This window comes from Dendrobates tinctorius, unplaced genomic scaffold (genome assembly GCF_039654945.1).
Source record: "Dendrobates tinctorius isolate UK_male_01 unplaced genomic scaffold, ASM3965494v1 ptg000174l, whole genome shotgun sequence".
NCBI lineage: Eukaryota > Metazoa > Chordata > Amphibia > Anura > Dendrobatidae > Dendrobates > Dendrobates tinctorius.
The window spans coordinates 2,475,326-2,500,147 of record NW_027361841.1 but is presented as its reverse complement, the minus strand read 5'-3'; the positions used below and the strand labels follow the sequence as shown (position 1 = coordinate 2,500,147).

Genomic DNA, 24,822 nt, shown 5'->3' with positions numbered 1-24,822 from the left:
CTCTTTGCATTTTGCAGGAATTGATAGATGTTGACAGCGAGGTTGTTTTTGAACTGGCAGCATACATCCTGCAGGTAAGAAGGCTTTCTCCACTGTCTATCAGATGACTCTCACATGGGGGAACGAAGAAAAGATTATCAAATCTACAGTATTGTCATCCACATCATACACACCACATGCTTTCAAATGCAAAATGTGATATCAATTAAGAGCGCAACGTTTGCCCTTTTTTTGTTTGTCAGAATCCATATGTGTGTAGGCTATCTTGGCTGACTCTTCTACATCTAATGAACCCCATGTGACAGCAAAGAGCTTTATTTTAATTTTACGTTTTAGTAAGAATTTATGCAGACTGTTCAAGATCCTGTATGCACTGAGAAAAGCTACTCGCTTATACACCTAGTGTATCCACAGGGCTCTGCTCTTCCAATGGAAGCCAAAAGAGTCCTAGTATCCTATGTCCGGGTGGTGTCAGTCAACATAGCTTTTTCAGCTGTACAAGAAAGCGCAGCTGCCTTTGCCTTACTCTTGTTAGGGCATATACAAAAAACTAGTCGGTGTGGTATACAGTTTTTAAAATTGAAGTCAACGTTCTATGTTGATATGTAAAAGTCTTTCAATGGAGGAACATTTCTGAAAATCTTTCCAAAGTATACCTCCAACGAAAGTCTCAAGTGTTCACAGAGCCTTAGAATCCAGTTTTGTGATTCTGGTGGAGGCATACATCAGGAATATTTCGTGACATATACATCTGACATATAATCCCACCATATAGGCATACAGCTTCATACATTAACTCCATTTGCAAAAAAAAAATCATATAACGCACAGTATTAATTATACTTTGCTTATATAGCGCCAACATATTCTGCAGCAGTATGTCTTTCTGTTGGAAGAAACCAGAGTATTTGTAGGCAACCCACAAAAATATAGGGAGAAAATGCAATACACATTTTTCTTATGTATTTGTATATAGGAAACATAGGAAAGGACAGACTACATTTCTCTATACAGTTGAAAACAGAGTGGCTGTACAGACCAGCAAATGTATACTGAAAGGAATCTTTGACGAATGCTGGGTAAATGGGCCCCTATAAATACCTTCAGTGTTTACCCCAAGAGCCTTCCGGGCACATCCACTTATTATTAAGCATATACTAAATGTGAGCAGCCTATATTTGGCTACTGACATCCATGTGTAATCCGTTTGCAATACGATGACGATTTTCTCCCACCCATGTATCTGTATGGCATCCGTATGGCATCCGTTATGCATGTGTATGGCTTTACATTTCTCACAGATTTTCCCCATTGAATTAAATTGCTCATTGGGCTGAAATGAGGAAAATGTGTGCGTATTTGTCACAAGCTAGATGATGGATGCTCCATGTGGCGTCCAAGTTTTTCTTGCACCCATAGGCTTGCATTGGTGAGTCTCGGATGATATACGCGTACAATCGCACCATGCTGCAATTTTACACACATGTCAAATACGCCTGAGAAAAAGCACGGTGATGTGAGCTACCCCATAGATTAACACTGGACTGAGTGCTATGCAATGTTTTCTCTCATAGCACTCGCCCTTATTCTACGGTAGTGTGACTCCGGCCTTAGACAATTTACTCTGGTTCACAGTCAGACATTGTACTTTGTATGGTTGTGTAGACAGATCCCACGGTCACAGTTGGTGATTCCCAGGAAACAGGCCCAGCTTATTTAGATGTACCAGTTCATGGTACAAAGAAGAGGTCCTGTATTCACTTCCTGTAAAGCTAATGCCGGCGTCATTGCTCCTCCTCACTGATGGGATGCCAACATACTAGCCGTTGCTGCATTTACAAGAAATTTTTCTTTATTTAAAAATGCTACTAAGGTTCTTGGTGAACCCTTGGTGTGGGGTTAGTAGTCCAATGCACCTTCCCTCATGCTTGTTTTCCATCTATCTTGTCCCCCATTTCCCTGATTAGGAGCTCTGGCTTTACAAGGTGAAAACAGACGGAAAATATGTAGGTATGAAGGTGCACTAGGTGTGAAGGTGCACTGAAATACTCGGCCACACCAAGGGTGCATCAAAGACTACATCATCATATTTGAATAAAGAGTAATTTCTGGCAAATGTAGCAATGGACTTGGACACAAAGGCCTTGATTCATCAAGTCTGGCAAATTTCATGTTGTCTTAATGAGGAGGTGTGCTTGAGTCAGACTTTCTTGATTCATTGAATGACAGACCTCTTATGGAGTGACGAGTATCTGACAAGTGGTGTCCTCCATCGTGTGCCTCGAGAAACAAATTTTCAGAAATAGTGGCCAGAGGTGTTTGGCAGAGATTTATTCCCCTATCTCCAATTGGAACCCATTCACACTCGGCTATGAACTGGGAAATCAGTAGAAATAGCTAACCAAGCTGTATGCACACCTTTAGGATAGGCTTTGTATATAGGAGGTCAAACATGCTTGTTTATGGAGGTGTTGAGCGTAATAGAGGCTGGCCAAACTAGTCTTTGGCTGACAGCTATCACATAAGTTTGCATACAGCATAGTACAAATTATTCTAGAATGATCACCCAATTTGTTCATATGCTGGCTGTGTGCGGAGAAAGCCAGTCCTGTGCAGAACATCACCAATCCTCCCCTCTCTTATGAGAAAAGACAAGTTATGTGTTATTCACCTATTTGTCACAGGAACGATTTATAACTGTGATTACGTTGTAAAGGATGCAAATGGGATGAGATGGTTGAGGGCCCTGTTACAGAAATATGTTTTTTTTTATTTGGGGGCTAGAAACTGCAAGCTACATTCTTGTTTTTACAAGGTCTGAGTCAAAAAGGGCTGTACACTTGTACAATACAGGGGTCATTGCTGAATAGTGTCATTAATGCTCATGATTGGTTGCTATCCAGTGTTGCTATGTGACATTGTACAATATGAGAATCAAAGAGACACAAAGATAAAATAGTCATAGATCAGGGATTAAAATCTTCCTAGCAACTTACTCTGGTGCTCCAGCTGCTAAACAGGCACAGAAGTTGGGGCTGAATAGTCCTGTGGCATGCATGGATTTTCTGCATCATTAAGCTTGGGTTGTGGCAGTGACATCTCTCCCTCCCCCATGCTCTTAATTGTAAATGTTTGAAAGATAGTAAGACTAAAAACTAACACTTAAGCTCTCTAATGGGTGGACTGGGCCTCTTTAACACCATTCCACAGAAATTCTACTTTTCTTTAAGCAAGAACCCTTTCAGCCATGGGAAAGTGTCCTGTGTCAGTAACCTTAGGCAGAAGGGCTTCCTGAACAATAAACTATAGAGAACCGATCTCGAAAGAGTATTATCTTCTTGGTATAGTTTTGAAAAATAGTCTATTATTTGTGTTCTTTTCTAATTAATTGTTAATTTACTTTATAAGTCATCTTTAAGGCCAGGGTCACACGACCATTTTCTCTCCATCTGAGAAAAACAGTCTGATTATTCTGGCCATACTCTGATCAGAGTTTGATTGGAACGGCATCAGTTTCTCTCAGACGTGGAGAGAAAAAAGTTTCTTCACCTTCTCCATTCTGTGTCTGTGAAAATCTGACCACACTTGGATATCATCCGAGTGTGGTCCATTGTTTTTCACACACCCATAGACTTGCATTGCAGATTTTGATCCAACACTTGGAATCATAATCAGACATGTGTCGGATTTTTTCCTCAGACCACTAGAACATCATAGGTACAACTGCCAATACCTATGTGCATGAGCCCAAGATCTCATACTCACTGGGTTCCCCAGTAAGTTTTTTGCTGCCCGCCATTAGCAATGTGCTAACACTCTGTTTTCCTATGATTTACAGCCCTCTCCTTATTCATTTATAAAAGTAAGAATTTTCAGAAATTGACATTATCCAAATTTTTAAAGCATTTTTATGTATAGTAGCAAAATTGGAGTCCCCGCTGGTGCCGATTTATAAGATCACATCCCTCCATCTCAAGACAGAAGAACCCATGACTCGTTGTCTTCCCCATGCTTTGTGAGGAAGTTGGATGACATTTCCCTCTGGACAGTCCCCCTCATTTTTGACTTTTGTTACTGTATTTGTGATTTGTGAAAACCTTTTGTAGAATAGTCTAATAATATAAGTCTAATATAATATCCACGCCCCCTCTTTTAAGACTTTCATGATCGGCCATACAGTTTGTATAGCTGTCTGTCCAAATGCTTGGGCAAAGCATCAGAAATTATGATTCTAGGTTTAGTTTGTGATCAAGAGAAATAAAAGGATTGTCTCACTAGAGAGATTCAGGGCATATCTGCAGGATAGGGATGAGAACCACCTCTGGGGAACCCTTTTTTATCTCCAGAATAGGGGGCCCCCAGTTCCTCCCTTTGTCTGGCATTTGACCATCAGTGAGTGTTGAGGTGGTGGCACATGTGCTTCCTCTCTCGATTCATTACAATGAGAGTTTCTACTACTGTGGACCAAAAATTATTGCCTGTATTCAGAACTCCCAGAGCAGTGAATAGAAAAAGCAGGCACACCAGAATGGGGTATCACTAGTTCCCCTGTTTTCGATATACGGTATATGCAGGCCCCAGTGATGGGACTCGGATCTATTAAACATACATTTCTCTTGTGAAACAACCCCTTTAAGAGACACCATTGTAGATTTTACTTGTAAATAACTTATTTTCTGTGTTCTATTTTAGGAGGCAAAGGGAGATTTTACAAGGTATGTGTATAAATTATTACCACTTTTTAAGATATTTATTTGTATTATAGACCTAATAGCTTTACAGCAGTCATATAGATTTTGATTCCGTCCTCATTTTCCTGGCGTCACAATGTCACAATTTTATTTTAGTTACTGGGTTTATTTTGATTTATCGATTCTTTATATCTTTTTAATGGGAGGGGGGAAATTAATGTTTTAGATTTCATGTTTCCAATAATTTAGCAGCAATTTTTCTGATTGTCTCTATGAAGATCTCCATTTTACTCCACCTTTAAGAATAACACATACTATGTCATAACATATCAAGAAATGATGCGTGCCACAGGCCTATGTGAGCAAAACGTACCGTACATAAAATCAATTTGCTTTGCTTTTCTATGCACAGCTGACTAAAGTGTATTCAGTAAAGTGATCACAAGAAAAACAACACCAGTCCTTCCAAAAGAGTCCTGCATTTCAGGATTATAGACGGCCTGCTGACTTGCTAGCTGTGACAGCTCATCTTGCATTCCTCATGCTGAGAGATGGCAACACAGAAAATGGAGTTGGAGAAAAAGCACTGAGCTTTAAGGGGGCTTTACACATAGCGATAACGCTAGCAATATCGCTAAACCGTCACCGATTTTGTGACGCAGCAGCGATATTGCTAGCGATATCGCTACATGTGATACTTACCTCCAACCGGCTCCCCCACTGGCTATCGCTGATCGCGCGAGAACGTCCTGGGCCGTTTTGTCGGCGGCGGCTTCCTGCTGGCGCCGACGAGCGACGCGTGGACGCGGGCGGAGGACGTCATCATCGCCGCATCTGACAGGTAAGTAACGACCGCTGCTGCATTGCTGGTGAGATCTGCCTGTTTGGCAGCTCACAAGCGACCATTTAGCGATGCACCAGCGATCCTGACCGGGTCATATCGTGGTCGGGATCGCTGGTGCATCGCTAAATGTAACGGGGCCCTTAGTTTTCTACAAATTTACAATATCAATAATGCAGGAAATACATTTATGTCAAGAATTGATCTGTCATTAGCTTTAAAGGTATCATACGGATACAGTCTAACAGGGTTACAATACTCAACTTTGCATGGGAAGTTTTGGCAGCAGTGGGAAACATTACAACACATGAGTTTTCAGCTACTGTTGCATTTCACCACGTTTACTATCATGAAAGCCCCATTTTTCATTTACACACCATTTATATTCATTACATGATGGACTTTGACTAAGTCTGAAATACAAGTCAGTGTGGTGGTCACTTCCATTTTAACAAACTTTGCATAAGTCGAATGTAGATACACACTACCCTGATCACAGGAAATAGCACAACTCAAATAACATATGACACAAAAAAAAATCCCACAGTTCAATTAAGAAGAGGAGATCAAAGAGGTTTTTTTTAGCTAAAATCACATATTTTATTGAACAATGAATAAAACACAGAGTATATAAACCTAAAAGGCCAAGGGTATGCAAAATAACATAGTCAGACTAACTTTATAAAATGAATCACAGCTGGCCAGCAATATATTAAGGAGCTGACATAAAAAGCCAATGCTTCCTGCTGCCTCACACTTGTGAAATTATACACACATATAAGAGTTCAAAGTGCAAACGCCTATCTGACTAAAAAAAATGTATCACAACAATGCCCTAACAAAGAAGGCATGAATAAATGCGTAATGTCCTAATGAAGTTACACTTACATGTTGTGAGTGGTATCGCTGCCCTTGCCTGCCGCCCCTACGCGCGTTACGCTGTGGCTTCCTCCTAACTTCATTAGGACATTACGCATTTATTCATGCCTTCTTTGTTAGGGCATTGTTGTGATACATTTTTTTAGTCAGATGGGCGTTTGCACTTTGAACTCTTATATGTGTGTATAATTACACAAGTGTGTGGCAGCAGGAAGCATTGACTTTTTATGTCAGCTCCTTAATATATTGCTGGCCAGCTGTGATTCATTTTGTAAAGTTAGTCTGACTATGTTGTTTTGCATACCCTTGGCCTTTTAGGTTTATATACTCTGTGTTTTATTCATTGTTCAATAAAATATGTGATTTTAGCTAAAAAAAAACTCTTTGATTTCCTCTTCTTAATTGAACTGTGGGATTTTTTTGTGTCATAAGTCGAATGTAGAAGTGAATATAGAAAGCTTTGTAATAAATGTAACATATATTATCAGAAAAATTTGCTTCTTTCTCCATTTATGAGATGCTTCTTCTCCAGTCCTTTGCCCCCTGAACTCAAAGTCCCCTCTCTGAAATAAAAAAAAAACTCAGCTCAAATCCCTCTTGGTCAAAGAAAGGCAGACTGCCAGACCATATGTGTCAGATTACTCCTCCTATTATCCTTTAAGAGTAAACATTGAGCACAATGAAAGACAAGCAGACATTGGCCGACACAGAAAGATTGAGCAGATGTTTCAGCTTACCCCAGTGCTGGATTCACAGCTACATTGCTCAGTACTCCTGTATAATCTTTTCCATACAGCTACAGATGCTTTTTCCTCATGAAAGAAGAGAAGGAATCTCTGTTTTTCTGTGTGTGCTGTTTACAGGAGACATTATAGCTGCTAGTCTCCACCCACCAGCTCAGAGGGAACTGTAAATTTGAGCTAGAGCCTGCAAAGGGGAAAATTGGTGAAAATGCAAAATACACATTTATATAATGACCAAAAATAGTGTCCTTTCTCATGTACTCATATATGACAATTTATTCTGAAAAGATACCCGAAACGACAAGTCTAGTGTAAAAATTTGTTGGCACGCAAGATCTATATAAATGGCTTTGTGTATTGTTTTAGTACATTTTTTTACTTTATATATGAGACCATTTTGTCTTTGGTACAATGGCTTTACATTCTACAGTATATATATATATAGAGAGAGAGAGAGAGAAAGAGAGATACGATAGGTTTGGAGACTAGCATGGCACTTAGTATACACAGTGTGAGTAATGGGGCAGATTATTTGGGATTTGGATGTTTCGCCCCCAGCAGTTTGCCCCGAGCAGTTCGCCCCCTGGTACATTTCGCCCCCGCACATTTCGTCCCCAGAATTTGGCCCCCAGGATGTTTCGCCCCCGCATATTTCGTCCCCAGCAGTTCGCCCCTGGATGTTTCGCCCCCAGCAGTAAACCCCCGGCAGTTCGCCCCTGGATGTTTCACCCCCAGCAGTTCACCCCCGGCAATTCGCCCCTGGATGTTACGCCCCCAGAAGTTCACCCCCGGATGTTTCGCCCCTGGATTTTTCGCCCCCGGATGTTTCGCACCCAGCATTTCACCCCCGGATTTTTCACCCCCCCCGGCAGTTCGCCCCTGGATGTTTCGTCCCCAACAGTTCACCCCCAGATGTTTCACCCCCAGCAGTTCACCCCCAGATGTTTCACCCCCAGCAGTTCTCCCCTGGATGTTTCGCCCCCAGCAGTTTGCCCCTGGATGTTTTGCCCCCAGCAGTTTGCCCCCGGATGTTTCACCTACAGCATTTTGTCCCTGGATGTGTCACCATCTGATGTGTTGCTCCTAGCATTTTGACCCCAGATGTTTCACTCTCAGCTTTTGGGGTCAACATGCAGGGAACAAAACATCTAGGGCTGAACATACCTGGGGGTAAAATATACTGGGGATTCTTGTGGCTGCCTTTTCAGCAGTTCTACTGGCTGGTCTTAAAGGAGTATTATCACCCTAGAACACAAAAAAACTGACAAACTTACCTGTCTCAGCTGCAGCTCCTTGGGTCCCGGAGTGCATTCTAGCGGTTCCCCGTGATGTCTTCTCCTGCTTCTGGTTGTCTTTTCATCTTGCCTGGATCACTGATCCATGAAGCTTGATGAATGCCGTGGCAGTGAGGCCGAATGTTTCCTGGCCGCTCACTGACATGACGTCACTCCTGCCCCATTCATCAGCCAAACCAGGGGGCAGGATGCCTCTCCTGTCACCAAAACACTGCTGCGCATGCGCAGTGCTGCAATGAGATCAGGCAGAAGAAGAGGACACTGGGAAGAAGGAGAGGACTCGTGGCGATCGCCAGCCCACACAGTCAGGAGAAGATCAGGTAAAGATGAGCAGAAGACCTCTTGGTACGTACCAGGAGGGGAAGATCGACAGTATGCTTACCGCAACATGATTGCTGAAAGCATGCTCCCTTATTGTGCTGTTCGGCATGAGAATACCCCTTTAATGCAGGCTATGTATGGAAGCAGAGGGAATGTTGACTGACTACAGGGTTAATCCCACCAACTATCTCTGCAGAACTGAGATATTGGCTTTGCTGAACTAAAGTGGTGGTTAACCAGCTTCTGCAGAACCTCATTATCAGGTCTTCAGAAGGGGGTTTTTGGGATTAGCCCTCGCAGAAAAACTCTGCCAGTATACCAAAGAATGGAGCAGCAGATAATAGTGGTATTCTAACTTCAGGATCCCTTTTTCTGTTGAAGCCCATTCCTCAGATTAGGCCAAGAATAGGGTCCAGTTGTATTCTGCATTGAACCAGCTGTTTATCAGCAGCTTTCAGCACCAACGACAAGGACAAGTGACTGGAAGCTGCAGTCATAGCTCTCCATGATTTCAGTGAGATCCAGGGAAGATGTGACTGCGCCTGTTAAAGAACTGATCCACCATGACATGCCTTATACAGGGGCATGCACTGCTCTGTGCAGAGAAATGCATGTTCTGGACGGGACTCGATTGTGTGCATCCGGTCATTCAGTAACAAACAGCCCTTTGGGGACAACCATTAAATTGGTGTGGCCCTTGGTGAATATGAGTTTGACACCCCTGATCTAAGACAAGTGACCATCATTTTACTGTCATGTACTAGTGGTGTTACACTTAATTGCTTCTTTTTGTCATCCATTACATATCATACTGTATCTAGTGATGAGCAAACCCGATCTGGAAAGTTCAGGGTTCGTATTGAACATTGCCTGCTCGGGTTCAACCACACCGACCCCAAACAGGCAATGTTTGGAGTTTGCTCATCAGCAAATAAAAATCGATTCTCTCCCCTTTGCCGAAGTCCCTACCTGTGTGGAGAGTCTTCTTGTCCAAGGGAATCCCTAGCTAGGAATCCTGAAAGGGATTCCCTCGGAACGATGACATATTCACACAATGTGGAAGTGCATGGAAGAGGACTGAAGAGGACCCTCCGCGTCTGCCGGTACCTCATAGAACCATAGGAAAAAGGATGATCACAAGGCAATTATTTTTGTGTATAAAAATATAATTTTTATTTAAACAAATTCATTAAAACCATACTGCCAAAACTGGGGAAGTAGGAGAGTACAGATACACTCATTGCTCACAGTCACTCATTAAACGCGCAAATCCAGGAAGAGACAGCTACCACGAAAACGGATAGACATAGGGACTGCCAGCAATATATTGCAGCTACAAGGGGCAGAACTGAAAAAGCCCTAATAATAAACTACCACAAATATTAATATAGCCATAATTATATCGCAAGGTGTATAGGCCACATCACAGATTATGATCTAGATGTCCACCATAAAACAACGCCGCTTGCCTGGCAATAACCCTCATACCCATAATTACAATAATACTCCGCAAATATAATCAGATAACCGTGGTCACTTCTGGTCCGCGTGACCGGAAGTGACGCTCACCACCCGGATGTGACGTGTCCCATCCGGGTGGTGAGCGTCACTTCCGGTCGTGCGGTATACCACGCTGCGGCTCGGAGATATAAATAATGGAGACACATGGTTGGTAGCAGACCCCTTGAGAAAGGAGCCGAAACGCGCATCAGGGCGGACGCGCTAGTCCAGAAGGTAGCGGCACCCTGTATAAAAGATGCCCAAAGGTAATTTTACCTGATTATATTAAAAAACACAGTCCCCTTGAAAAAGCAAATGTGAAACGCGCGTTGGGTACCGCAACTACTTAAGGTAATGTAACAACACTTTTTCTTTTATATATCTTCCTTATACTTTAGCTTTCAAATCTCTACTAGGTACTCTGGTCATTTCTGCCACATGGAGTAACTTTTCTCTACCTGGAGTTGCATATTTTTTCTTGGACACTTAGGAAATTATTTTAGCCTCTTCTTATACTTGGCCCCTTAGTACCATTTAGGACTTATATTGATTCTACTACACATGGGTGCTTTCTTCGATTGTCCTGAGATTTGATTGCTGCCAAATGTAATAAGATTTTTTTCATTCTTTTTCCATATACTGTTATGGGATTTTTTTGTCTCTTGTTCCAAATATCAAGATACAGCTGTGGCCACTTCCTAATTAAGTGAAAGTATTAGTACAGGAAATAATGAGAGACAAAAGAAAAAGTTACAAGTAGACAGAGAATTTTGGGATGAATTCACAATAAATTTTCCTAATCAGAAGCATCCATTGTTCATATCTCACATTAAAAACTCGCATTTTGCTTCAGATTTTCTGATTTTATAACAGAAACGTTAAATTGAAGCAAAATCTGGTGTGAAGATGCTAAACAATAGTTTTTTCTACAACATGTATTGTCCCAGTGGAAAATGATATATTTCTCTATAAAAATGCTTCCAAGCTTCAAAAATGTCACATTTTCAAAGTCGTGAAAGGATTAACGGCAGCAGAAACTAGCAAAATGCAGAATTCCATGATAATAAAAGGTTTACATCAGGAAAAACGAGCAAACGTGTAAGAAGTATTTGTGAGAAAAAAGCATACTAACTCAATGGTTCATTAGGTCGGGGTCATATGCAACATAAATGTCTAAATCCCATCCACATGCTCATGAAAAAATGCACAATTAAAAAAAATGACATGCAGTGCAGCAGTGGCGTACCTACCATGTAGGCAGGGGACGCCACTGCCCCCGGGCCGTCAGGGGGCCTGCCGCCAAGGTGTGTAATGCGTCATGAACAGCGGGCCCCCTGGATCTACCATGCTCTGGTAGGTGCCTGTCACCTACTGGAGCATGGCAAGGATAAATTAATACTCACCGCCTGCTGCTGCGCTGCTTTCCTCACTCTGCTTTGATGCAGATCCTGAGACGTGAGCGATCACATGATTGCATACATCATTCCAGGTCCTGTATCAAAGCAGAGGAACGCAGCATGTAGCAGCAGGTGGTGAATATTAATTAACCCCCTGCAATGCTCTGGTAGGTGACCGGCACCTACCAGAGCATGGTGTACCCTCTTCCCAGCACTAATTCAGCAATGGAACTTCATTTCAGGCTGTTGGCAGGGGGCATGGCTAAAGGGGCAGTGCATCGCCAAGGAAGGGGGGCCCAGGCCCCTTCAAAACTTTGCTATGGGGCCAGGGTCAAGCTACATATGTCCCTGCATGTGAATGTATGCTGCCATTATGCAAAAAAGATTCCAGCCATTCAGACAAGGGGCTAATATCTGGCACTAAAACCTGCACCTAAATCCATACAGCTAAATAGAGATTTTGGTGTAGAATTATCTACACCAGAATAGCTGTAGGTCTATAGTTGTGGACAATCCACAGAGGTTAGGAGTCATGTTAATGAATCCTTAAGGTCCATTCACATGGGGCAGCACGTTGGCTCAGTGGTTAGTGCTGCAGCCTTGCAGCGCTGGAGTCCTGGGTTCGAATCCCACCAAGGACAACATCTGCAAGGAGTTTGTATGTTCTCCCCGTGTTTGCGTGGGTTTCCTCCGGGCACTCCGGTTTCCTCCCACACTCCAAAGACATACTGATAGGGAATATAGATTGTGAGCCCCACCGGGGACAGTGATGAAAATGTGTGCAATCTGTAAAGCGCTGCGGAATATGTTAGCGCTATATAAAAATAAAGATTTATTTATGCACTAAGTAGTTGCAGCAGACAATCTGCAGCTAATTTATAGCAGAAAATTCTACACTAAAATTGACATCTAGTGATGCGGGTTTGATGTGACAACCTTGTCCTCTGGCTGTGATTGACAATGGCTGGATACCTGCAAATCATGGTTGTGGACAAGGTTACCACTCTGCTTATGAACATGGCAAGCCACTGTATCTCAAAGGCAGGACTTCTACTTTGAAGCTGAGCAGAGAATCAGACTGCAACTAAACACAAGTGAGGCATAGTTGGAATCAGTAGGATTATACTATCCTCAAAGTTTCCCTTTAAGGCAAAAAAATCACATAGTATTCTATATCAGCACTTTGTAATAGATAATTTTTCACATTTGTGCAACATAAACTTTGTAATAATTCTGCTTTATGGAAATGTTAAATGCTTACTAGAGTCATGCAGAAGGAACTGTTGCTGGATACCATCAATATTGATCTCCTGGAACTCCTTTGGGAATAGCAAGTTGATCAAGAGTTTGCGGCAACCTTGGAATATTGCCAAGTTGCCTTGATAATCGTATTGTTCTCTTCAGTGATGCTTTCTTTGGGAGATGTACTACAACATTAGAATGGGCTCCTGAAATGACTTCTGTGAGAATCTGTTGTGGTGTCTCCTGTGTTGTCCTTGCCCTGGTGACCGCCTCATTGACAAGTCGGATTGCTTCAGGTCTTGCTGCTTGTGCTGCGTGGTTGTGGGGATTGGTTACTTGCAAGTCAACCATTTTTCACACACCCAGATGGAATGGACATCTTCAGCCGTTCATTTGGAAAATACGTAAATGTGATTCTCGTAGAACAACTTCTTCCCACGTTTGCATAGAACTGAAGTCATACTTGTAGAAAGTGAATTGCTGTGGAAGCTGACTGATTTTTTGTGCTAGTACACCTCTCTCTTTGTAGAGATTTTAGACACTGCTATATTCTGATGTAAAGATGGAATAAGAGCTAGTCTAATGTAACTTGCAGGACACCTGACATGAAAATTGTTACATCTGCAACAAAACTTGCAAAAAAGCAGCTCAGTGCTGGGTCAGGTAAAAGTTCACAAAATGTTTTTATTTTAGAGTGGTTTACATTCCCCACCTAAATCAGGCCTCATTCACACTACAAATTTTGAATCCATTTATTTTTTTCATGGTATGTTTTTGTAACACAAAAACGTTTTAGAAAATGTCTTGCTAAAATTGCGGGCAAAATGCTCTGACACTATAATGCAATCAGTTGTGAGGTTTACAGATGGAAATAGTTGATTTAAAATGTCACAAAAGTGCAGCACTCAGTACAGTACTTTTGTGACATGTGGATTGATGACGGATGGGAATTCATGAACCATAAGGACAAACTGGCGAAACATGCAAACTCAAAATTCTTGGGGCAAAACAGGGTACAAACATCCAGGGGCAAACTGCTGGGGGCGAAACATCCGGGGGCGAAACATCTGGGGGTGAACTGCTGGGGGTGAAACATCCAGGGGCGAACTGTCAGGGGCGAAACATCTGGGGGCGAACTGCTGGGGGCAAAACATCTGGGGGCAAACTGCCGGGGTGAACTGCTGTGGGCGAAAAATCCAGGGGCGAAACATCTGGGGGCCAACTGCTGGGGGAGAAACATCCAGGAGCGAAACATCCGGGTGCGAACTGCTGGGGGCGAACTGCCGGGGGTGAACTGCTGGGGGCGAAACATCCAGGGGCAAAAAATCCAAGGGCGAAACATCCGGGGGCGAACTGCTGGGGGCGAAACATCTGGGGTCGAAAAATCCGGGGGTGACCTGCTGGGGGCAAAACATCCGGGGGCGAACTGCTGGGGGCAAACACCTGGGGGGCGAAACATCCAGGGGCGAAATGCTGGGGGCAAAATGTGCGGGGGCGAATCCTCCTGGGGGCAAAATGATAGGGGCGAAATGTGTGGGGGCAAAATGTACCTGGGAGCGAACTGCTGGGGGCAAACTCCTGGGGGCAAAACATCCAGGGGCGAAATGCTGGGGGCAAAATGTGCGAGGGCAAATCCTCCTGGGGGCAAATTGCTGGGGGCGAACTGCTGGGGGCGAAACTTCCTATAAACGATTATTTATTGTCTTCCTTGGATGCTGTGTCTACTTCCTTACTTTATTACTTGCTTGACCAAGAGCTTCTTCCGTGCAGAGATACTGATCTTGCCATCCTGGCTGTGGGCTCCTGACATCTTAGTCCATAGCATTGCAGTAAACATTTCTCTAAATGATGTATAATAATATATAATTACCATTAGATGCAATTGTTTCTGTTTTCAATCATAACTCCTTCCAAGAGATCTGTTGTTCCTCCAGCATGTGAAATGCAGTCGTTAACAGGAGCTCGGAAATATCATATGCTCCAGAGCTTCTCATTATTTAACCTTTTCATTTCTGAGGAATACTCACCTGGTTATGATTTGAATATAATAATTTTCAAGTCCCATTTCCTGTACTCTAAAAGGAAAAACCTTAGGGGTCCAACCTTAAGATTCCCTTTCATTTTCATTGTATCATATTTCAGCTTGGAACTAGGGAACACTGCCATTTCTATAAATGCAGCTTACAGAGCTATTCCTTTCATGGCGTGTGATGGATGGCAGTCTCTGGATGCTTTAAGGACACATTAACTATGGGCCTGCCTTTCATAAACCGTTTAAAAACATGCATTGTATGCACAATGCACAAGGTAAAACCCAGACGAGCTCATCATAAGGCTATAGTATCATCGTGCGGACTCAAGTTGTGGGGACTTGTTGGAATTGGCTTTCCCACAAACATTCTCCCTTAGCTCCCCGCTCCGCATTAATTGAAAAACTTTACATTTTTCTCTTTATCTCATTTTTGGTCCCCATCTTTCCACAATTTTATGTCATGATAATGTCTTGTCCATAATCATGCCAAATAATGGGACCAGAATAGTCAACCTGAGCTTAAAAAGAAACCATAATCATAAAATTGCCTATTATTTCAAACAGGTTTTGTGTTAAATGTAATTTCTAAATTTATAGTAATGATTTTTTTTTACAGTCTGTGTGAAAAATAAAATAGACATTTTGCAATTTTCACACAGGGACTTTGTTTCTGTGGTTTCAGAAAAAAACATATGTACATGGCCAAAATGGTCAGACCTTGAGTCTATGTTTTGTATTAAAGATCTAATGAGCCTGTGCTGAATAAAGATTGTGAGATAGATAGATATACAGTGTATATCCTGTAAATGAAAATTATATATATACTGTATATATTTTTTTTAAAAATATGCATTATACAAAAACCCACTTTAGGCACTATGTCATTTTTAGATGACAACTTACCTTTAAGGATATTTTCTGACTTAAAGTAATATGGTATCATCTTTAAAGGGAACCTGTCACCGTGAAAATACTAATATAAAAAACTGACCGGCACTTCCAAACAGAAAAAGACAAGTGTGAACAGGTGCAAGCGAAGAGAGACACTCTATATAACTAACAAATTAAAGCTGCACTTTGAAACGCTATAGTACGTAAACATTGAATATATGAACTTGGAACAGGTGTCCATGGATCTCGGTCCGACCACAGACCGCAATCCACAGAACTGCTGTGGATTTCCCGACCCAAGCGTGACAGGCTCATAGGAATATATGAAACTGTCACACTTTGGAGAAGTGTGACCAGATCGTGCATTTTGGTCCCTGATTAGTCTGAGATCCATGGACATCTGCATGAGCGCTTACTTGGGCATACAAAATAGTATTGTGTTTAATTGGATTTACCATTATAATTCATCATATCCACAATGCATTACAGTATGTTCAGACTTGCAAGATTCGATGAGAATTTAACTATAGGTTCTGCGCCTAAATCCTCATTAGTTCTGTTTACATTCCACATCCAATGCAAGTGAATGTGGTCCCACAGACGAGTCCTATTGAATTACAATGAGACTAATTTTAAGGAAGATCCAATGACCAATACATGGCAGAATCCAGTTTGAATTTTAAATGTTTTTGATCAATTCTATTAAAAACATACCATTGCCATAGAATTTCTGTGGCTCATTGACTTATTTGCTGCATTGCCATGTAATAACGTGCAGGTGCTGAGTATGTCACCACGGGACAGAGACAGACCAAAAGTTAAAGGGTTTATTTACAAGGGTCAAAATCTCCTCGCAGGGAGAAAACAGTGGGGTTAAACTGGCAAGGTAATGGTGATTTTACAGTTTATGAAAACTAGACAAAGTTATCAAACAGTTAAGCAGGACATCAGTACTTAACAGGTACTCGTGCAACTTATCATTGTGAAGAAATCTTGCTTGAAGGGTCGTCTTCTCCAACATAGGTGCCGACAGCAGCGACACTTGTAGTCTCTGTGGTCTCTGTAAGCGCTGTAGTCTCTGTTAGAGGGTAACCGGGGTCTCCGGGGTTAATGAGGAAGGCAGGGGGGACACTGGGCCAAACTGTGTCTCCCCTGCTCTGAGTCTCTGCTTTCAAACTAAAAGTCTCTCCATCGGAACAATTCTCAGTCTTTTGTTAAGTCTTTCTGCTGGAACAATACTCAGTCTCTTGTTAACTGGGAACTCTGGGGTTAATCTCTGCAGTCTCTTCTCAGGGTGAAGCTGGAAGCAGGAAACAGTGAGTCGCTGCAGAATGGAGTTTCTCCTGCTCTGAGTCTCTGTATGCTAGGCTGACAGTCACTCTACAGTAACGATGCTGTGCACACTGGGCAGTCTACTTGCAACACTCAGGGGTCTCGGCTTGCCACTGCGGTCACCGGGGCTGCGCACACGGGTCACTGTCTCTGCACTGTCAGGGGGAAAGTCTCCTCTGGTCATGGAGGCTCCAGAGTTCACGTACTCAACTACAGCTCTCACTATGGCTCATATCCCAGCCTCAATGCTCTGACAAGGACTCCTCTCTCTCTGGGAGCGGGGTGCTGCAGCCTGCTTTCTTTCTGGCGTGCTCCCCTCAGTCTCTGGCACGCTCTGCTTTCATGCCCTCTGCCTGCACACCTCCCAGTCCACTCCCCTTTCCTATTGCTCTCTGCCCCTAGCAGTCACATGGTCCAGTATGTCCAGGGCACAAAGTCTTCCCCCCGGCAACCCTGCAGTCTGGCTAAGTGGTTCCGGATAAGGAGCAGGGAAGGTAACCTCCTTTGGGCTCTTCTTACTCTTCTCCCCCTTACATTCACACGGACAGTGGAGCACTCTTACTACAGTACATTTGTTTGTTTTTTTAATGGCTTGCACGAAAATAAATTGGAAATTACTGTGAGCACAGCTTTCGACACTTTTGCGCTTTTACCTTGCAAAATGATCACAGCTAAATTTGCCAAATTTATTATTGCTGTGTTGTAGTTTTTTTGGTGTTAAGTCTACTGTAAGCCAACTAAGAGCTGGCCCAAGTAATATTGTCTAACGTGTAGGCTTGGGAATATTCTATATTCTTGGAAATTCAGGAATCATTTCTACTTTCTACAGAAATGCTTGGTCAGAAGACCAATTTATCACTAACATTAACACTTCTTTCCTTTCATTTTCATTGCATTGTTGGCAGTACAATTTCCCAGACAGCGACTGTATTCAAGGGAAATGAAATAAAAGTATAAATCATGTTCTCCAATTACTGTTGAGACTCCCCAGATCTGGTTTTAGCCCTTTCATTGACTAAAGCATAAATATGCAACGTGGAAACTCTTCAACACCATAAACGCACATCTGACAGCATATTCTGTGAAAACGAAGCAAAATGATCTGGGGTAAACATGTCCTGTTTACTTGATTTTTTGGTTTCATGTGTCCAGCAATGAACTGGTTAAGGAAATCAGTGGGGCAGGCCAAGAAACGTAATATGGCTTTAATCTTTCTGTTACATCTCATGCCATATGGGGAGGGGGATTTTTTTATGTTTCCCATAAGCAGACACGCAAAAAGCCTTTTAAGGAAAGCTGTAAGTGTGTTTAATAAGCAATGGAAAGAGATACCTGATTTGTCAGAAGAATTACTTAGTGAAACGCGAGCTAGTAAAATAGATTGCACAAAGCAAAACCCTATCGAAAACCAAAACACACAATGACACGCAAACGCACTATACACCACATTTGTGTGTTTATATGTACACGCTCTGCAGTCTGTCGCAAGTAATGGAAGATGCACCCATAGCTCCAGGTGCTGAGCGAATGCCAGAACTGTTTCCTGCTTCACCAGGAATTAACAAGTGTTTACCTGTTTAAACTGTTTTGTAGAGAAAAAAAAAAGAAGAAACGTAATAAAATGTTCCCTTTGAAAATGAAAAATGAAAAATTGTATATAAATTATTATATTTTTCAGTTCAGTCAACAGTTATGTAAACTTTCTTACAGCAGGAATTCATACAGTATGTACATCTTTGGACACTAGATACAATCCATATAAAATATTTAGTGACTTTGAAAAGTACATTGCAGAACTTGATCTTGACTGATAATACTCCAGAGCTGCATTTACAATTCTGCTGCTTGGCGGAAACATAATGCACTTTTATAACATGCTCTGGTGTATTTTTATACCTTTCAAATACTCCACATTTCAGACCCACTAAATTGTATGCATAGCCCTTACGATAAGACCCCTGTTCTGAATGCTTAGCATTTCTGTATTCTTCGCCATCATTACCTGTACACGGGCACATGTAACAACAACTGCAACAGCTTCGTCCATGCTAATCCAAGGTAGCATTCCACATATTTGTTTACATAGTAAGGATTAACCCGGGCCTGTGCCAAGTGCTGTATTCCCGTTATAATAACACTAGGATTGTATTCTAAGTTTCTATGTAAACCAAATCTTTTTTTTTAAAGTTATGTTTTGGATATTTGTTGATGTGTGTTGCTTTAAGGATATACACCTAAAGAAGTCTGCTCAATCTGTCCGTGCAAACATTGAATGGACAGTGTAATCCTGTGTAGGGACACAAAAGGGACAATTTAGTTTGCTTCCATTGAATTCACCTCTTAAGTCCTCATTCAAACAGTGATTTTTCACATCAAAAAATGGTGTTTTGTGTTAAGGCCCCGTTACACGCTTCAATGTCCCAGCGATCCCACCAACGATCCGACATGGATGGGATCGCTGGGACATAGTTAGCTAATCGCTGGTGAGCTGTCACATAGGCAGACTCACCAGCCATCAGGACCAGCGAGCAAGCTGGTATCCAGGGTAAACAGTGGTTAAGTAAGAGCTGCACGGCTCTTAGATATCCGCTGTTTACCCTGGATAACAGCTCCCAGCGTCGCTGATCGTTGGTCTCTCGCTGTCACACGCAGCGATATTTGCTGCCCAGCAGGAGACCAACGATAGAATTATGGCCCAGACCATTAGGCAACGATTAACGATCAGCCAACTGATCGTTGATCGTTGCTACATGTCACACGCAACAATGTCGTTTCGACATCGCTGCAACGTCACCAAACTGGTGACGTTGCAACGATATCGTTCACAATATCATTGTGTGTAACGGGGCCTTTAGTGTTTTGGTTCCAAGTTTCATCAGTGTTCGGTCAGTGTGTTAGTTTTTGCCAATTAACCAATAATAAAATAAAAAAGCAGATTGATCCATAGTTAAGAAATCCCTAATAAATTAGAGATGGTCACTGCTGGCAGAAGGGCATCATGGTAGTGATCTCACCTTGGAGGGATGTGCAGACACCAGGAACCATGTTTCAAATCCAGAGATGGAAGAAATCAGCTGCAGCTGCCCCAGGTGATGTGCAGTCCAGGAATCACCATGTATTAGAAAGAAATGTTACAAAAGTGAGATAAAAAAGGGGATGATAAAAGTGAAGCTGAGTGTGACAGAGAGGCAGGTAATATCTTCATACGAGTATGCAATATCACCCATAATAATTTTTTACTAAATTCTTATGTAGATATTACCTGCCTTTCTGTTGCACTCAGCAGAACTCTTCCATCACCCCCTCTTTTATCTCAATTTTTTTTAACATTTTTTTTCAGTTTACACCAGCCAGTGTTTTCATCAGTGATTTTCACAAATGGAAAAATTAATTGCAAAGCTTCGACTATTCATTGCCATTTTAACCCCTTCACCCCAAGGGTGGTTTGCACGTTCATGACCGGGCCAATTTTTACAATTCTGACCACTGTCCCTTTATGAGGTAATAACTCTGCAACGCTTCCATGGATCCTGGTGATTCTGACAATGTTTTCTTGTGAAATATTGTACTTCATGTTAGTGGTAAAATTTCATTCAAATAACTTGCGTTTATTTGTGAAAAAAATGGAAATTTGGTGAAAATTTTGAACATTTCGCAATTTTCCAACTTTGAATTTTTATGCCCTTAAATCACAGAGATGTGGCACACAAAAAACTTAATAAGTAACATTTCCCACATGTTTACTTTACATCAGCACAATTTTGGAACCAACATTTTTTTTGTTAGGAAGTTATAAGGGTTAAAAGTTGACCAGCGATTTCTCATTTTTGCAACACCATTTTATTTTTACGGACCACATCACATTTGAAGCCACTTTGAGGGGTCTATATGATAGAAAATACCCAAAAGTGACACCATTCTAAAAACTGCACCCCTTAAGGTGATCAAAACCACATTCAAGAAGTTTATTAACCCTTCAGGTGCATCACAGGAATTTTTTGAATATTTAAATGCAAAATTGGCTGGAATTCAGATCGGACGCCATGTCACGTTTGCAGAGCCCCTGATGTACCTAAACAGTGGAAACCCTCCACAAGTTACCCCATTTTGGAAACTAGACCCCACAAGGAACTTATCTAGTTATGTGGTGAGAACTTTGAACCCACAAGGGCTTCACAGAAGTTTATAACGTACAGCGGTACAATTAAAAAATCATATTTTTTCCAAAAAAAGTTTTTTTCACCCCCAATTTTTATTTTCCCAAGGGTAACAGGACCCTAAAAGTTACTGTGCAATTTGTACTGAGTACGCTGATACCCCATATGTGGGTGTAAATGACTATTTGGCGCATGACAGAGCTCAGAAGGGAAGCAGCGCCATTTGACGTTTTTGGCTGGAATTGAGATCGGACACCATGTCGCGTTTGGAGAGCCCCTGATGTACCAAAACAGTGAAAACCCCCCACAAATGACACCATTTTGGAAACTAGACCCCCCCAAGGAACTTATCTAGATGTGTGGTGAGCACTTTGAACCCCCAAGGGCTTCACAGAAATTTATAACGCCCGGGCGTGAAAATAAAAAAATCGTATTTTTTCAGCAAGCATGATCTTTTAGTCACCAATTTTTTTATTTTCCCAAGGGTACCAGGAGAAATTGGACCCCAAAAGCTGTTGTCCAATTTGCCCTGAGTACACTGATACCCCATATGTGGGAGAAAGCTACTGTATCGGCACACGTCGGGGATTGGAAGGGAAGTAGTGACGTTTTGGAATGCAGACTTTGATGGAATGCTCTGCGGGTGTCATGTTGCCTTTGGAGAGCTCCTAATGTACCTAAACAGTGGAAACCCCCCACAATTGACCCCATTTTGGAAACTAGACCCCCTAAGGAACTTATCTAGATGTGTGGTGAGCACTTTGAACCCCCAAGTGCTTCACAGAAGTTTATAACGCCCGGCCGTGAAAATAAAAAAAATCATTTTTTTCCAGAAAAAATTATATTTTTGCCCCTAATTTTTTATTTTCCTACGGATAACAGGAGAAATTGGACCCCAAAAGTTGTTTTGCAATTTGTCCTAAGTAGGCTGATACCCCATATGCAGGGGTAAAACACTGTTTGGGCGCATGGCAGAGCTTGGAAGGGAAGGAGCACCATTTGACTTTTTCAACGCAGAATTGGCTGGAATTGAGATCAGACGCCATGTTGCATTTGGAGAGCACCTGATGTGCCCAAACAGTGGAAACCCCCAATTATAACTCCAACCCTAACCCCAACACACCCCTAGCCCTAGCCCTAACCCTAGCCCTAATGGGAAAATGGAAATAAATACATTTTCTTTTAATTTTATTATTTTTCCCTAACTAAGGGGGTGATAACGGGGGGGTTTGATTTACTATTTATGGCGGTTTTTATGTTTGGCAGCTGTCGCACGCTAAAAGATGCTTTGTATTGTAAAAATAGTTTTTGCATCACCACAATTGAGAGCTATAATTTTTCCATATTTTGACCCACCGAGTCATGTGAGGTCTTATTTTTTGCGGGACGAGTTGACGTTTTTATTGGTATCATTTTCGGGCACGTGACATCTTTTGATCGCTTTTTATTCCGATTTTTGGGACGCAGAATGAACAAAAACCAGCGTTTCATCAATTTCTTTTGGAGGTTGCGTTTACACCGCGGTGAAATTGATAAGACGGTTTTATTCTTCGGGTCGGTACGGTTACAGCGATACCTCATTTAGGTTTTTTTTATGTTTTGGCGCTTTTATGCAATGAAAACAATTTTATATAAAAAATAATTATTTTTGCATCGCTTTATTCTGTGAGCTATAACTTTTTTATTTTTTTGCTGATGATGCTGTATGGCAGCTTGTTTTTTGCGGGACGAGATGACGTTTTCAGCGGTAAAATGGATATTTATATGCGTCTTTTTGATTGCGCGTTATTGCACTTTTTGTTCGGCAGTATGATAAATTATTATTTTTTGGTTTGTTTTTTATTTTTATTTTTTAAGGGGTTCACTAAAGGGGTTAACTAATGGGACAGTTTTATAGGGTGGGTCGTTACGGACACGGCGATACCAAATATGTGTACCTTTTATTGTTTTGTTTTTTTTTATTTCCAAAAAATGAATTTATTAGGGAATTTTTTTTTTTTTTTTAATTTATTTAGCGATTTTTTTAAAAATTATTTTCACACTGCAGGCCCCCGAAGGTCCCCGTCACCATCTTGGATTCGGGGACCTGCAGGGATGGAGCCCCTCGCAGCAGCGCTGTACATTGCCCTGCTGTGGGGGGCTCAGGGAAGCACGTAGGGAGCCCCCTCCCTGCCGATGCTTCCCTTTAACCCCCGGTACACCGCGATGTTTGATCGCGGTGTGCAAGGGGTTAATGTGTCGGGGGCGGTCCGTGACCGCCCCTGACACATTGTGCTGGGTGTCAGCTGTGATAATCAGCTGACACCCGGCCGCAATCAGCGGCACTCACCACGTGAGCGCCGCTGATCGTGCTAGACGTACTATCCCGTCCATGGGCATAGGGGCCCGGGTCCCATGGTCGGGATAGTACGGGATAGTACGTCTGATGTCAGAAAGGGGTTAATTGTTAACAGCACACATACGTACAGGAACAGCAGAGATCATCAGGCATTTGGTGCAGACATGCAGATAGCACACAGGAATAGCAGATTTGAGTGGCTTGTATGATTTGACTTGTGGATAATATACATATTAGCAGCATTCATTTGCTACCCAAACGCTCAGATATTGTACAGAGATGTATGCCAGGTTATCATTGTAACCCAGCATGAAATAGCACAAAGGGGGATGGCCTTAAGGAAAGGAAACAGCACAACCCAGCGCTGGAGCTGGGACCAGGATAGGTGAGTAACAGTGGAGTCTTAATTTAGTAATTCAAGTTCCTTATCTCCATAGAGTATGTGACATAAAATAACATATCATTGTTTAAATATGCTGTCGAACTGAAAAAGAACTACTTCAGTTCGAAATGCGTTGCCTCAGCTGTGGTGCAGCTTGGCCTCTACTTTCTGTTTTTATGTCCAATAATTTTTTCTAAAACTTTGGAAGCTGAATTGAAAATTTTTTTATTGGACTTTCGGACGTGAAACAACACAGAATTCGTGCTTCCACACACTACTAAGCCAAGGCAGGTAAGCTGGTTTATTCAATTTTTCTGCTTGTGACCACTTTAGGTCACTAGATAGCAAAAGCTAATAGATGTGCCTTTTCTGGGCAGCTGCAGGCAGCTATTTTTAGGCTGGAGGGGGGCAATATCCATGGCCCCTTAGCAACCTGAGAATACCAGCCCCCAGCTGTCTGCTTTAGCACGGGTGGTTGTCTAAAATTGGGGGGACCCCACGCCGTGTTTTTACATTATTTATTTAAATAATTAAAAAATACGGCGTAGTAACCCCTCTATTCTTGATAAGCAGCCTTGCTGAAGCTGACAGCTGAGGGTTGCAGCCACCAGCTGTGAGTGTTGCCTGGCTGGTTAGCAAAAATAAAGGGGAACCTATGCTGTTTTTTTTTTTAATTAATTTTTTACAGCGCAGGCGCCAGCTGATGAATACTCCGCTCCTGCTCCCACTGTTATTAGCAGCAGCAGGTATCGGCTGATGGGAGCTGTAATCCCATCAGCTG

At 42.1% G+C, this 24,822-nt stretch overlaps 1 protein-coding gene across 3 annotated transcripts in view; it reads left to right on the top strand.

The window, feature by feature from the left end:
• Window positions 1-24,822, top strand: part of FRMD4A (FERM domain containing 4A) — a 598,990-nt gene that overhangs the window by 478,811 nt on the left and 95,357 nt on the right. For all 3 annotated transcript variants that reach the window (XM_073551276.1, XM_073551277.1, XM_073551279.1), the window contains 2 exons: window positions 18-74; window positions 4,693-4,715. In XM_073551276.1, the coding sequence (XP_073407377.1) occupies window positions 18-74; window positions 4,693-4,715 (80 nt within the window). The remainder of the gene's footprint in view (window positions 1-17; window positions 75-4,692; window positions 4,716-24,822) is intronic.